Raw genomic sequence first — 16,840 nt, 5'->3', positions numbered from 1 at the left:
CAACATAAAATCAGTTAATTCTACTTGTATCAGGTTTCAGTCAGCGAATCTGAACAGTACAATAAAATGAGGTTTCTTAATTCTCCCTAGGCTCCATACTAGTTGAACGAGCTCAAAACTGAGGCAAATAATCTTGAGGCTAGCCTATCTGCGGAGATAGCAAAATGTCGCGATAACCTCAGCTTGCCTTATCATTTCATTTTACTAAACGGAATACGTACATATTTAAATTGAAACGGTTATATATTTTTCTTATTGGTATGGGTAATTCCAGGTATGTACCTAAATTGTTGTTTTGCTACTATTAGAAATGTAAATGTTTTGTTGGTTTTAGTAATTATTAATAAAATGCAGATAGGATTTTGAAAATGTTTTGCGTGGGGATATTTCAGGTGGGACTTATTGAATTCTGTTTAAATACTATTATTGACAAACGTAGAGTCTGAATATAAAAGTGGAGCAAGCAGTTACGTTTACTGAGTAGTTAGGTAGTTTTATTTATGAAGGTGCTATTTTTGGATAAATTTAAACTTTCTGTGACAGTCTGACTTCTGATGTTCGTGGGTGGTTACACTCAGCGGCAGCGATCAGTTAACCACGTAGCCATGTTCCACTATCTAAGTATATGTTTTATATTTAGGTATATGTAGGTATTTTGTTTAAGTTATTTTAAAAGGAGCTTTTTGGAGCTTTCATGGATGGAGGATGAAATTACTAATAATAAATTAAATAAAAATTCACGTCTGTCATGCTAAAATTCGTAAGTATGTACGTATACAGGGTGTCCCACTGTTGGTATACCTACTAAGCTCAAAGGAGATTATAGTTTTGCATACGCTGAGTACGTAAAAAATACTTATAAAATTACAGACGCAGTTTTTTTTTCAAATAGATGAATTCTTAAAACTCTATGTGTACAGTGTACACCCATAACAAGCAACCCGCCCAGCTTTGCTACCAGCACGTGACCTATCGGTTAAGATTATGTTTTCATAGACAAAATGTTCACATTAGCGAAGCGGTATATGCCGGCTGCGCGAAGCTAGAGAAGAAAACATGGATTTTTTGATGTAATTTTGTTGTTTGAATATTTTTTACGTGATCAGTGTATGTAAAACTACAAGTCCCTTCGCGCTTAGTATACCAATAGTGGAACACCCTGTATATATGTCAACTGTGTAAGTATCGTACCTAATTTTATTACGTTTCATTAGAATTTTCTTTTATAATCATAGATACAATTAAAAGAAATTAAAAAATAAACTGTAGATATCATTTTATTTCTGTTTCAATCACAAACTTGAAACAATGGAAGTAAAATAGAAAAACCTTTTGCGCCAGTCAATGCTCAATTCACAATCACGGTGAAAAAAATTGAAAAGGAATTTTCTCTTAAAATAATTAATAAAGCAAGAGGAAAGTTATTAAGAAAGTTGCGTTCGCTTAAATAAACCTCGACACTCGTAGTTTCAGTTACCGAAATAAGATAAAACAGGTTCAAGAAGTTTAATGAGTAACAGCTTTAGCAAAAGTAAACTTTGCATCGCTTCCCCGTTTGTGGGTAATTAACTCTGTACTAAGTCAACATACTATGTGTTTAACATGTAGAATATACATTACTTATTTAATAGGGGTACGTGGAACTGAGGATTCTTTGGTAAATTTCGCGCGATATTTCATAGGCAAATACCTACTTTGATTTCACGCAAGTAAACTCGAATCTGCTGAAAAGTGTATGCCATTTGTCTACTATTGAGCCCTTGACTTGTAGTTTGTAGTATTTCAAATAAGAAATAATAAAGATAAGGTGACCTTCTGACGGGTCTATTTTAACGATGTATAACTTAGCTTTCGATAAAGTTTAAACAAATAATCCTGTAAGTGTTTTTTTTTTTTTTTTTTGTAAAATCCTATAGTATCAATACTGTAGATGTTTTGAATAACAATGTTGTTTACTCCAAATACTTAACACAATATTGGTACTGAAAATACATAGTGATTTAAAAATTAAAATCACATACGAAAAGGCGCCATAAGTACGTGATTTTGCCAATAGCATGGTGTAATACGTTGGATTACATCGCAACGTAGTCGGATTATGGACTCAGCCTTGTAAATAGGCCTTACGCTATTTCGAGAGGCAAATTCGCTTTGAATTGTGAAACGTGATGGAGAAGAACGCAGGTACACTGCAGATGCAGACGAACATATAAACAAAATAAATATTCACGGTATAAGATTATTTAGATATTATAGAGATTTACGCGTGAATGGTGATAGAGATCATTAACAAGTGAACGAAAATTTTTCCAAAAAATCGATTAGAAAAAATTTAATTAAACATGCTTGCGGCCAAATGACTGGCAACGTAGTCGATATAATATATTCTCCTAATTATAAATATGTATACATAAAATTTTGGTTTTATCCTGCTGTGGGATCTAGTACTATAAGTACAAATATGTCAAGAATAAAATATTTGAAATCTATTAACTTGTCTATAAATAGCAATAACTGTCAATAACTGTCAGTAAGATGGTTCAAAAGTATTTTTTTCAGAACATTAACCAAAAGCTCTTGGCTTTGGGTGCCATAAACAAAACTCCAATAAGTTTGACCGCTGAATAATGTAAACAATTTATTATTTTAAAGCACCTTTAGCATGGCGTGAGCCGCGTCGCGCACCTCTATGAAACGATTATGCTACAAAATGTCAAAAAGCAAAAGCACGTAGGTCTAGGGGCGGCGACCGCGGCTTACAGAGGGGCGAGGGGGGAATGGGGGAGCGAAGTCGCCAGTTTCTCGCCGTCTGCCGCGTCGCGAGCACGCTTTGTGATGTTCCGCGTGTTTTGACGCGATATGGCCTCGTCGACGAACGGAAACATCGTAATCGAGTGGTTACGATCGCTTCACCTGGGCCAGTACGCGGAAAGCTTTATTGACAATGGTTACGATGATTTAGAAATTTGCAAACAGGTCGGAGAACCCGATCTGGATGCCATCGGAGTTCTTAACCCTGCACATCGTCAGAGACTTTTGCACTCAGTGAGAACTTTGAGAGAAGAAGGTGCAGCGGCTGTGTATTTTACCTTAGAGGAGGCTGCTGCTGCTCGGGACTGCCGTTGTGACGATGAAGTCCGCAAGGAACAGGCAGTGGCAACCGTTGAACCGGCAAAATACGCTGACGAATATGAGGAGGGAAAAGCGGAGTTAGTGAAAATACCACGTATCCAGTTGAAGCGTCTTCTTCGGGAACGTCTTGCTCAAGATGGAATACGCTTGAGCCTGCAGCCTTATTCGACAACGGTCAGTGTAAATTTGTTGTGGGAACTGGCAGTGCTTCTCGCGGCTGCCTGTGATTTGTGTTTGTGATTTGTAAACATAATAGTGTGTAGAGTGGCGGCAAAAGTATTTAATGAGGCGAGGCTGAGTAGAGGCACTGCCCGCGCCTAGTTGTTATTTCTTTTGAATTTGAACTGTGTGTGGCAAAGAATGTTGGCCGCTTCAGGCGTGAAGCCTCGGACGCGTTGATATAAAGTTTGGTTGCGTGCGTGATTTCCCTGGAGATGAGGAGTTCGCGCGCCATTCCTGTCGTGAGAAGATTGTAATCGCGTGCCTCCCAACTCTAAATTGGCTTTCACGATAAATCGCAACGCCTGCTATACCTGCCCCAGGCGCTAATTAGTAATACGATTCCTCTTTACATGTGTATCGATTTCGTTTTCTTCGAAATCAATCAATCGGTCTGAAATTAACTGACTTTACAAAGCCATTTATTATATTCTACACAGTAAGTAATTTACGAACGTATTTACCGAAATTTAAATAATCATCTCTGACCAATTATTATTATTTAAAAGCTTTATAAAAAGGATTGGAGAAAATTCACTTTCCTTTGATTGCTACATTACCTACTTTATTAATTAAATTATTAAATTATAACTTAGTTGTTGGGCTAGTTATTAAGGCTAAAGTTGTCTCGTTTTAGAAATTGATTTCTTGTGTAACTTATTTGAAGTAAGCACTTATAGCTAGGTACTTAATTAGTAAGTAATACTATTCTTACTATTTCAAAGTGTGTCTGTAAAAAATGTTGGTTTAAACGGAACCCAACTGAATATCCAACTGATAACTGAATGTGCATACCTTTTAAAATTTCACGAGAAAATGCACCGGCCAATAATGCGGCACTTAAAACAATTTCGCAATTTAAAAAGTATACAAAACCAGCGTTTTAGCGCTTACCGGGAATGCCGTAATTGCTGTAAAATTTAAAACCGAAGATTGTTATCGTCAGCGAGAATGCTAAATGACCAATACTTTACCTGCTCTTCAACAAAAACATGTTTCAAATACATATTATTATACCTCAAGACTTCATTACTTCCTTAGTAGCGAAGTATTTAGCTTCATAGCACTTTTTATGGAGTATTTCTTTGTTTCGACTTGGACAATACGTTGTTTCTAATAATTTTCGTAACGACTACTCGGTAATAGCTCTAGCAAGCTACAATGGATCTTTAGGTTCCTACAATGTAACTCATACGACCTAGGTTCTGAAAGGAAAATAAATACGACGCGGTCAACGTGATTTACTGACGTTCTAACGGATGGCAATATTTTACATACTTCATAGAAACTGAGGTTGTAGAACTTTTCACGACATTGGCTATAAATTTTAAAGCAGTAAAATGTTCAGCGGGTTATTGGCGATGTTACACTTTTATGCAAAATTGTTAATACCTTAGATGGACTTTTGAAATTTTAAAGCTTTGTCAAACATTTCAGTATCTTCTATTTTAAGAATCTCTTAGCAATAAAATATATAATCTTCTATCAGATGTTGATCTTTCATAAATATTTGTCCAACAAAGATTTGTCCTTTAAAGGGTTACTCAAATATTGATTTAATATTTGATTTAAATCAATAATTTCACAGTTGCGAGTTAAAAAAAGAGCGAGTGTTCCGAGCACATGTATCAGATGTGAAACTTCTTTGGCAAGATTCAAAGATACCAAAATCGTCGCCTTAGTTGACGTGACGGTATTGCCATGATTTTGAAATTTTGAAATTTTACTCTCAACGCGTCTAAAGTAGTTTCACTTCAAAAGTAAATGATCATAGTTAGGTATAATATTGGGAATAGTTTTTGGATGCATTTTATTTTTTAACTAGCCGCTCCGCGCGGTTTCACCCCCGTGGCTCCTCTCCTGTTGGTCGTAGCGTGATGGTATATAGCCTATAGCCTTCCTCGATAAATGAGCTATCTAACACCGATAGAATTTTTCAAATCGGACCAGTAGTTCCCGAGATTAGCGCGTTCAAACAAACAAACAAACAAACTCTTCAGCTTTATAATAGTAGATAGATTCAAAACACTGTTGAAAAAGGTATCGAAATGCAATAGGTAGATAGGATAGGTATACCTCTAGTCATCTAATGCAATCTGATTATAAGAAAAATGTAATGGAATTACAATAAAATGGGTTATCTATGGATGAAATTGTAAAACGATGGGCCTGCTGTAATTACTCATGGTGATTTTTACCGGTTTCTAAAGCATACCTAGTATTGAAACCTGTTTGGAGTGAAGCGTAAGCCAAGACCTATACGACGCATTCGTCGCATTGTTTAGTGTAGGTACATACCATTGAGATAATATTAATATGGAGATGACACCGCCTACATCACTTATGTTCCACTCAACATACGTCATGTGACGTATGTTGAGCGGTATTTTTTAATGGTTTTAAAGTGAAACGCATCAAACATGCCTTCGTGTGTGTTACGATATTGCACAAATAATACAAATAATACGGAAAAGTGCAAAGGAATAACTTTCATCGTTAAGTACCTACCTAACAAGATAATAATTTTTAAAACTTAGTTAGAGCAAAAAAATGGCGCACAGATTTTGTTCGTGGTGTCTACTCCATACGTAGTAATATTATCTCAATGGTACATACATATTATATACAGAGTAAAAGGTGTAGCAGGTATATCTAGCCTTTGTGCACTTGATATTCCTTAAAAAAGCAGAAAGCTTTTCCGATTAACACAAGAATAATAACAGAGAAGAATTTAACTTATTAATACTGAATAATGTTTACACAGTAAAATTAATTCGTTTGAATGGAACATTAACACAATGCTCTTTTGTGATATCAACTCGACACAAACAGATATAATACAAAGCTTTGCTTTGAAATAAACAAAAAATAAAAGAAACTCGAAAATTAAATGATACTCCTATTAACGCAGGTTAATTTACAAAGTAAAAAAAACATGCATTTAAACCGGCTTGGCTTTATAAAAGTTTAATTATAAAATCGCGAAAAGTGAATACCGTTTTCACCGTCCAACTTAATGAATACTGCATAAATAATCCCGCAGCAAACTATCACATTCACATGTTTACAGTGTGATTCTGATCCACCCTCTACCTGGGAACATTCCTTTATGCGTTCATCCCAAACAATCCGTTAGTTTTTGCCCCTGTCCATTTGTAAAGCGATTACCGGCGGAACTGCTCACAAAGCCCTGACAAATATCGTCAGGGTATCAATATCGTAGTTCCGACTATTAGCCAATATTTATGTCGTGTTGACGTCCATTGTTGTGCATTGTTCCGGCGCGATATCGGTGTATCATTTTTTAAAATTGCGACTTTTCAGATTGATTGAATTTTATTGGAGTATGAATTGATGAAATCTAACAGTTTCACAGTTATACTTTAAACTTGTGTTCTATAGATTATTAAAATTCCCATTAAAGTTTCCGTCATTTCCGCCATAATGTTTTTGATACTTTTTCGTTTGGTATGTTATATACGGGTATTTAAGTTACTTTGGTGTTTAAGAATTGTTTCTATATTGAATTAAAATGTGACTAAACACAATACGATTAATCTTATAACAATACGTTCGTGCTTGAAGACAATAACCGCATTAGCACTACAAAGTTGCTTAAGAACTTTCTGGAATGAATTTATAAATAGGCAGATGCCATTAGATCTGCAATAACCACCCCCATAAACCGTAACTGATAGTTCCTTCTTTGTTATTCGATCCTATTTTGATGAATCGTTTCCTCTATACAGCCAATTCTATACAGAAATGTACGGATTGATTATAATGTATTAACATTATCCCTTTCACAAACGTTTATCGAGGCGTTAATATATCCTAGTTAACAATAATTAAATAAACATTATCAACGAATATTAATAAGATTACCAGTAATGTGATTATTCACTCAATATTAATAGTTATGACATAATTATTATCATTTCGTGGAGGAAAATCTTTCGAAGATAGAAAAGTGAATTATCTTTATTCAACGTAAGTTGCGATGTTCAGATCTAAGAACAAAAACTAAGGTTGTTTGATGGTTGTTTAATAGATGTTCTTCATACATAGATTTAGTATACCAGTATAATAACTCCTTAATGACGGTATGGATTATAAAGGTGATGCTAGGTGGTGAAACCTAAAAATATATATGAAGGCAGGTACTGTGCGTGAGCACGTTTTTAATTCTTGCACGCAAACTTAATGAGATAAGTATCGAAAGACCATAAGTGTAGGCTAAGGAATTCCCTTCGTGAATTTAACATATTTTGTGTCGTTTATGTGGACTATTTTTTGGTAGTTAATTAATTTAATTGTGTCGAATACTATTGTTTTATTGTGTTATGTGCTATTGTATAAAAACGTTTTACATAGGTTCCTATAGAGGTAGTTTGGTGAAAATAATATCTAATTTAACATACAAAATGGATAAGGATATAATAAAAAACAACTTAGATTCATACTAGCTGATCCTGTTATATGCAAAATGATATAAGAAGAAGCTGTTCGTCAAAAAGTACAATAGCATCGACAAAAAATTTGCAATATCATTCTTGAATGTAGCATGAAAATTAGCATTTGACAGATGCAGGACACGTATATAAAGGCGTGAAAAGTCACGGAGTATCAATCAGTTTATCTTATAGGTAATTAGCCAAAAATCCAACGTCATTGCATTTTTTCCAACTAAATAATTTCCTTTTAGCAATATAGCATACAAAGCGACAGTAATTCGGAGTCTTAAATTATTGCACATAGTTTAAACGAATGTCTGATGTTGAATATTAAAAGGATGCTTTGAAACTGGGTCAATAAATTGCAGGGATCTCGAACAATATTCCAAGCCGCTTAACGACAGACAGGCTTCATTTGAGCGGAACTTTTACTATACGAGAGTCAAAAATTCATTATCATATAATCGGTTTATATGGTACCGGCGAAGTCGTAAAAGTCAACAAATCAAGTTGTCTCCGTTTAAGTGTAATTATGAAAGCGTAAACCTTGCACCAGTCGATAAGTCTATCTTTATAGAAGCCCAAATGACGATCACACGTTAAAAATTTTATGACTCTATAAATTCTTTTCACTCATTAAGCATTCTTTTCGGTTTATCTCCACCGTTTAATTGACCGTTATTTGAAACTAATTGTCTTTTGAACAAACGACAATTATATCTTCATTTTTAATTCGCGAATTTTGCTTCAATAAAATATGGGAAGGAAAATCTACTGTTACGTTTTGTTTGTTCTATGTAATTTAAGATATCGGTAAAGAAACAAATGTGTTCTTGAAACATGTGTTATCTATAATTTATTCTAGGGAGTAAAATAAAACAGTATTGAACAAGGTTATCTATTTCACTATCGCAATTATTAAATTGAATATAATGCTATAAATAAAGTAAACATGATAGTGGGTTCAAGTGAAATTGGTTCGCTAAACAACCGTGTTTGTCTGGTTACACCGCGCAAACCTACATTCAACAAAAGTGAAATCGTTACAATAGGTTTTCCAAAGGATTAAGAGTCTGTAATCGAGTCATTCTATAATAAATGTGTATATTTTTTTTTCAATTTACTGTTTGAGGCAGCTATAACATTCGGAACTACCTACTTGTACTATTAAAAATGTTTGATAGTCATTAAAACATGTTTCAAGTTTATAACCTTATATTTAGCGCAAACATGCACTTATAAATAATTATCTAAATCTTAATAAGTTATATTTATTGAAGAATTCAGTGAAATAATTTCTTGATTAATATAATTTTATCATTTATAAGCATCTGACATCAACACCTGTACATAATTGCTCAGCATTAAAGCCCAGATATCCATTAAAATATATAAATATACTTACATGTAATACAGAAAATTCCAAACGATGTTCATTTAACCACCGTCGTATGTAATAAGTGGAAATATGAGCCCAGCATCGAATTTTCTTGATTGCTTTAACCGCGTAGGTGTTATCTGAAGGCTTAAGATCAAATTTTTATTTACCGTTAACCCAACGTTTCTCTTTAAATTAAAGGGACGAGTTTGATTACATTTTTCTTGTATATCCGTGTCACAACTTTCTCTCCCAGATTGAATAAATCATTGCTAACTGAAGCCTGCTAACTATTCCGAATAATGGAATTTGTATGACTACTATTTCAGTTATTTAAGCCAAGTTTATATTGAGTAATAAGTTGACTAGTTCAGCCCCGAAACGCCTTAATGAGTCTTGTTATCTATAGACACAATAAGATAAAGGAAGGCTTAAGTTTAAACAATAGAATCAAGACAGCTTGTGATAGACTAAAATCTAATACGAAACCCATTTAAGGGCCGATTTTTCAATGCTTGGATAAAACTTATTCGTCGAATAATGTATAAAACTACCATTTTAAAAACGTATTCTAATTGCCCGTATTTGACAGTTTACGTGACATTTAAATATTATCGTGTAATACTTTATTGGACGGATAAGTTTGATCCAAGCATTGAAAAATCGGCCCTAAATGTATAAAAGCTGAGATATAATATAACAATACGTCAATATCTCGGTTAATTCGGACGAGTTCATCAAAATTCTATTGTTATTTAGCGTAAAATCATTAATAGCCACATTTAATATTATATCTTTATGTACTAAAACAAAATCCTAAACATGTTATCATAGCCCGGTTTTGAACAATGTTGCGTGCGGATAATTCTTTAAACATGTTTCTTTCAACACAATTTGGCAAATAAAAATGAATGCAAATCACCGGTCTAACGAGGAATTTCCATTAATGCGAGAGCCTCCATATACTTTGGCTTGTATCAAATTACATTGTGCTTATAAACGTTTTTGCAGAAGAATTGGTAATACGGTCGTTGATTGTCGAAAGTATTTTAATGATGAATATTGTAATGACTTACTATAAGTATAATTATTTAAAATATTAAATACTATAACTAGAGTAGACATGACAGTAATTTTATCTGGGACAAAAAAATACCAGTTGTGGACTAGTTTAAGCACGTATTTATTCATCCTTCAGTTTTACATCAGGTAAAGTATTTCTAAAAACTAGAAAGGGATATTCCTATCCTTCGCAGAATTGAACAGTACTCATGTGCTCGTACACCCAATTGGCTTAAATTAGTGCCATGTAGACAAATGTACGATTATGCTAATATTGTATTGTAGACAGGTGAGGTCAGTTCAATAGAAAATTTGAAATGAATAATTAATTAGAAATGAAAAAAAATAGAAATATGGTTTAATTAGTTTTACTACCTTTCGTTCTGACTGCTTTAGCCTGCACATCGCACTGGTCCACTGGATGACCGTATTTACCGTATGTACCTATTTTTGGTATTTTAGTAGGAGTAGATTAAATTTTATATATTTTTTTTGATGATAGATGAAACTATGTGCCTGTTTAATATTTGATAACATCATGCATTTGATGATGAAATTTGTTCTAAAAAGTAAAGTAAAATTAAAATTTCATGTCCGATATCCAACTATTTACTATTCGGAGGAATTAAATACGATAAGATACTTCAAAGTCATGTAGTTACCTGTTCCGTTTTATTTTATTAAGCTGGTCAATGTTTTATGGGTCTATACCTCACGATCCCAAAATCGCTGTATTTAACAAGAATCCTTAATTTTTTATTCGTATTCTCCTTGTAAAAAGTTTATGGTCATATAAATTGTACGAATCGTGAAGCTCAATGTGTGTTGTGATTTTTAATGAATTTTTATATCTTTTTTATTGCTGTGAAGTAAACATGATTTAATGATAAGATATTGGTAGCGTGCAGTATCTGGACCGATTTTGGTAATTTTTACAACTTTTAACGACGTGCTCAGAATTTTATTACTGATCATGATGTCACGATTTGAAAGAAACTACAGCTTTGTTAATAAAAACGATGTTGATTGTTATCTAAAATCGTATAAATCGATTTATTGTAACCATTTGTTAAATAAAACACGTAGTATATTGTATTTGTATTCTGCAATGACTGGTAGAAATAATTTCGGACGATCTATGTGATTTATTCTAGCATGAATTCGCAAAATACTTTATTTAATACTTCGATGCCAAAATAACGTTTTAACCTTGACATTTATTTCGTCTCGATGAAAAAACCAAAACACGGCACGGATTCTTAAAACTACATAGAAGGGTTCCTAGAAGTTGTAGTTCAAAATAAACCAAAGGGTCTTTGTTTTGACTTCTTAGGTGGCATCTCCCGTTGTATTTATGTTGCTTCGTTATCTTATACAATTCAAACGGAAGTACTGAGTAAATATTTAATAAAAACCTTTCTGTATCAACACACGCTGTGTAACACCTCACATATTTGTATCACAAAGTAATAGAAATTTATATGAAACAAAATTATATGTAGGTACTAGGTATACTTATCCCTACTTTTCTCTACGAATTATCCAGTTATAAATTTCATGTTATGATTTACTGTCGCAATTAAGGAAGATAAATAATTTACGCGTAGTTAATCAAATCAAACGTTATACACTTTTATGAGATTCCTGACAACGTAAATAGAGTGAGAATGAAAAATTTCTCGTGAAAACAAAAAGCGGTTCCGGGACAATCGCAAATTGTTAACAATGGCAAAATTAATAAACGCGCTGGAAGTTTTTTCCTTCACGCCGTTTCACACTATGTGTTAGCATTGTGGCACAGATGTTCAAACATAAACTCCCGCTAAAATTTTATAGTAATAAACGCCAAGCAAATTTGTCTATTGTCAACATTTATCAAACAATTTTCTCTCGCTTGTTTAGAATTTTTGATTACAGTTTGGATGTTTTAATATTCAACCCGATAGTCTTTTCTAGTTCGCACTGTTTAAGTGGAAATAGATAAAGTGTCGGCACGTTTATAAGATTATAATTAACAATATGTAAGTTCGATATGATATGGTCCGAATGACAAGATTAAAATACAAAAAACACAGCAACAATAACTGGAGAATATTCTCGAAAAATCATCGTACGAAACGTAATTTTTTAAATAAGTCAGCAGATATTGATTGCAATTCTTTATCTCGCACAACTTTTTTAAACTCAATTCAATTTATAAATGAACGATATTGTAGGCAAAAGCAGTCAATTTTATATCCACATGCAAAAAGGGTGTTTAAGTATATATAAGAGCTGCAACATTTCTGTCAATGTGTTGTGACATATCTCATCATGATTTCCGAAGAAATTAGGGTCAAAGCTTTTATCTAAACTATGGAATGTGAGCCACTTCCAAATCACTTGCAGCATACAATCCTATATGAAATTCAGAATGTAGGGCAGGATTTTAGTTTTGCAGTATCACTGTGGATTCATCTTCAAAACTTTTACTGGGTTTCATTAATTCGATCACGTTCTACCTAAATGTACCAAGAGGACCGTTAATTGAAGATAAACGAATGTTGATAACTTTTTAATACCCTTTGTTTCATTGTTGTTTTTGCTATACATTTAGCAAAACATGTCTCGATAACAATTGAAATAGATAAAGTGTATGCTTAAAAAACAATGCTTCTACAATCCAACATAGCAATCATGTGAAATTAACGGTTGCTTTTTTATTGTTTTCATTTCTACCCAACAGAGCTGCATTTTAAATTGCTCCGGGTGGGTACTCGGCAAAAAATTCATTCGTGTTATGTTAATCAAGAAATTTATTCTGCCATAAAGCGAAGTGTTTATTCTTATCTCTTGTTTCGCAGTTTTTGGCTTGGGTATTGTTTGATAGCTTATAAAAATATATTTTTGGTGTCACATAAATTGACCTCAAATTCATGACTTTGTACACAGCACTAACTATAAAGGTATATAAATCTGTATTATCTTTTATCCCTTTGAGTATTTAAATAAAATTTTTGCATGGTTTATGACGGAGATAAATACGAAGGGTATTTATCTCTTACGTTGTGTATGTTTTCTTTGTTATTTTTTATTTGAATCGTTACTGTTCATGCAATCAACAAAATCGGCTTAACTATTGTTTATTTTGTTTTGACTACGATTCATATTTATATGAAAACAATACGATCACATAGTAGACTGTCAAAATTTTATTATTATAAACAATTATCACGAGATTGTATCATTACCAATAGGTACTCGATCTAAACACACAAAATGTTTAAAAAACTGCGGCCTTATCACATTGAATTGGATTGATACACAAAAAATAACACATTTATTTTTTACAATTCCATAGCGCCGCCGCAAACGTTCATCTATTAGATTTGCCGGCTTACCGAATTTTTGTTTCAATTTAGTATTCCACATTCCTCGTTAGTACAAGTTTCGAATATCCGACGATTCTAACAGCTCTAGCTATTTGATTTCCATTATGTAGGCATGTACTGTTCATAATATAGGTAGATATGCATCGAGTACCAATCTAAAGCAAATTAGTATTACGTTTCCATTACCAGTAGATTTGTTCTTTTATTTAGCCAAAACATTATATACCTTATAGTTTTGTATGAAAACAAAACACTTAAAAGACTATTAAATTAATCGGGAACTTCACCAAAAATGTGCTTTATTCGGTGAAAAACTATTGTCTTGCCCCTATGATCTTAATGATTGGGACTCCCTACCTATTATTTTCGTATTAACCCGTACCCGATTGTCGAACAAAAAGTGATTCATTTGATCAATTACCGGTCTACAAATTTCAAACTTTATGATTATAATGATAACCTTCCTGTCGCTGACTGTTAGTAAATTGCTTTTTGGGCACGTCGAGATGTTAAGCTAATGTTTCAAATCCGCCAATTATTAATTTGATTTTGCACGGCATGGAATAAAAATCCTAATCAGAATTATGTTCATGATTATTTCATTTTTCACTTACCAATATATTGGTTTGTCTTTGTGTAAATTTAAATTTCCAGCTTAAATCTATGTGGTTCGGTGGTTTGTTTTCATCAACGTGACTTTTATTATAAACATATTATTGACCTTTATTTATTGAGTAACGTATTGCTTTTCGTATTTATTCTAAGACATTCTTGACCCCGCGTACCCGATTTAAGATATTTATCTCTGAGCATGAATGGGCCGATAAACCTCCAACTTAATGGCCGTGTGGGCAGGCCAGTTTAGACACTTTTTTTGTTTTTTATTTACATCCGTCAAACGAGGCGCCTATATGCGATGCATCTCGCAGCGGGAGTCGAACCTCTGGTACCTTATTCATGTAATTTATTACTTACTTGTGAATCGCACTTTTCATCTTCTCGTTACAACTTTCCAATTTGTTTGTGACTATGTAATTACTTGGGACCGTGTTAAAGTGTGATTGTTGTAAGGGAATTTGTATGCTCGTTAATGAAATTATATGACAATTATTGGATGTTGGTTCTTCGCTTCATATGTTTAAAAATCCAATCTGCAAGTGAATCAAAAGGATTAACACTTTCAGTCTATTATCAATACGCTCTGTTTTATTTTTAGAGATTAAAGGGACCAATTTTAATCTAGGTAATTTAAGTTTTCTTAATTTCAGCTAAGGCATTTAAGAAATTTTCAATTAATCAATACACATTTGTATACAGGCCAGTTCGAAAAATAACGTTACCGCCACGTACATATCAATGCGGTATTCCAGATCCGAGTTCAGTTTGAAAAAATTCAGTTTTCACTGTCATTGCAAAAACTAAACTTTATTTTAGCTGTTAAAACTAATAGTTAAGGTGCAAGCGACGTCAAAAGCAAACATTGAAACTATTGGATAGCTTCAATTTTATTTTCGAGTATCGTTTTAGCCGAAACATAAAAGTGTACAGCACAATTGTATCGTGAAATACGTAATGGATTTCGAATTGAAACTTTCCCTAGTTTGAAATTGATTAAAGCGAAAATGAAAGGATCCCTACAAAGTTTCTATTAGCTACGAAATAGATTTGAAGCGTCAAATTGAACTACGACTATTTGTTTACAATGTTTCGTGGTGTGACTAATTTGTTCTTATTATCTTACAACTATCACGAAATTACCCGGTTAATGCACACGGATTGTGCTTCTATGATGTAGATTAGTTTGTTTATTCTTATTAATTCTTCGTACATCTGGCCTTATATTATACCTACTATGTAAGAATGTTTAGGTTTGTAAGTATTTGGATCTACCTCTAGACTAGTATCTAATCTGTGATCTAGACCAGTTTCCACCATATTTGCTCTGTTTTTAATCAAATAGCGCTGTTTATTAACCAAGAATTTGTATTTCAACTTCGGTGAAATATAACATAGGTATTTTGATACAATCTACAATTTCCTAGTACAATCTAGTATTGGTAAACGCCGATACTGATTATCGTTACATATTCTCAGAACGATACTTTATTTGCGTAAGCGTTATCTGTGACGTAATAGTGAATTCCTTATTGCGAGTGACACATTCCATAAAGTGAGTCGGATTTGGGACAGGAGCGAGAGAAAAATATTGTCTTTTTTACAGCTTGGGACGGGAATAACGGGAACAATGCATTCCTTCGTTGTTATGGGCGGTCAACAAAAAGGCACAGCATTACCGTTTTTTGCCAACTCCCGCTAAATTAACAGAGGAGCTGATTTTGTTATTTTTGTTTTTACTGCGCCCCGTTTCAATCTTACTGCGAAAATGGTGGCTAATGTTTCTAGAATAGTCGAACGTTTCGATTTTGAACAATTTGACTCTATAGTCTATACTTTAATATTCTTCTGATACTGAGCAATAAAATTTACTTATTTACGTTTCTATAATGCTGATTAGGACATCTCACATCATACAAAACATGTTTTGTATAAAGTCCCACGCCTTTGTTTACTCTTAACAATAATCATGTTAAGTAATCAAACAAAGCAAACCGCCCTATAGCTCTTAATTGATCGATATTACATCTATCAAAGCGTATAATTACAAATAACAGGTTAATAGCACGTTACTGGATCAACATTCTGGTATGGTCATTATGGAAAGCTCTTAGCTATTATTTGTTCAGGAGCGTCTTAACCTCATCTTGACCTGAACCGATTAACATTCCACGCTCTGTATGACCACCTAGGGGCTGAAGCAATTTGTCCGAGCTTCGCTTAATTGTTTGCGGACATGATTTTACTGGTATTGCTTGTGGTACAATGGCTATCGATGCCTTTTGTTTACATTTTACATGGACAATTGGTTATCGCTATTCGAACTGTTCTGCTCAAAGCGGTGGTTTTATTTCCTTTAGTTTTAAAACATTCATTTTGATACCGGGCGTTTGCAACTTGATCAACTTTTACAATATGGATACATAAATTTTAATACCTCAGGTAATTTATTGCAAAAAATTGCACCCGTATTACAGAAATGATAGATATGGACCAATTTAAATAAAACTAAATAAATTTACCCGATTGCAGAAGAATGTATGTACTTATTTACGCGTTTAAAGTACGGTTTATTCACAATTCACAATAACATTACAGCAGTCAATTCT

The 16,840-nt window shown here is 33.3% G+C and overlaps 1 protein-coding gene across 6 annotated transcripts in view; it reads left to right on the top strand.

Moving 5' to 3' along the window:
- The first annotated feature begins 2,786 nt into the window (after nucleotides 1–2,786).
- Nucleotides 2,787–16,840, top strand: part of LOC149485200 (uncharacterized) — a 116,089-nt gene continuing 102,035 nt past the window's right edge. For all 6 annotated transcript variants that reach the window (XM_089699939.1, XM_089699942.1, XM_089699941.1 and 3 more), the window contains exon 1: nucleotides 2,787–3,306. In XM_089699939.1, the coding sequence (XP_089556065.1) occupies nucleotides 2,860–3,306 (447 nt within the window). In that variant the 5' untranslated portion in view covers nucleotides 2,787–2,859. The remainder of the gene's footprint in view (nucleotides 3,307–16,840) is intronic.

This window comes from Colias philodice, chromosome 10 (assembly GCF_061535455.1).
Source record: "Colias philodice isolate Cphi_HAF_F1 chromosome 10, ilColPhil1 Martin Lab GWU primary, whole genome shotgun sequence".
In the NCBI taxonomy this organism is placed as follows: domain Eukaryota; kingdom Metazoa; phylum Arthropoda; class Insecta; order Lepidoptera; family Pieridae; genus Colias; species Colias philodice.
Note: the sequence above shows the minus strand (reverse complement) of the source record. Positions and strands in the feature narration are given on the sequence as shown.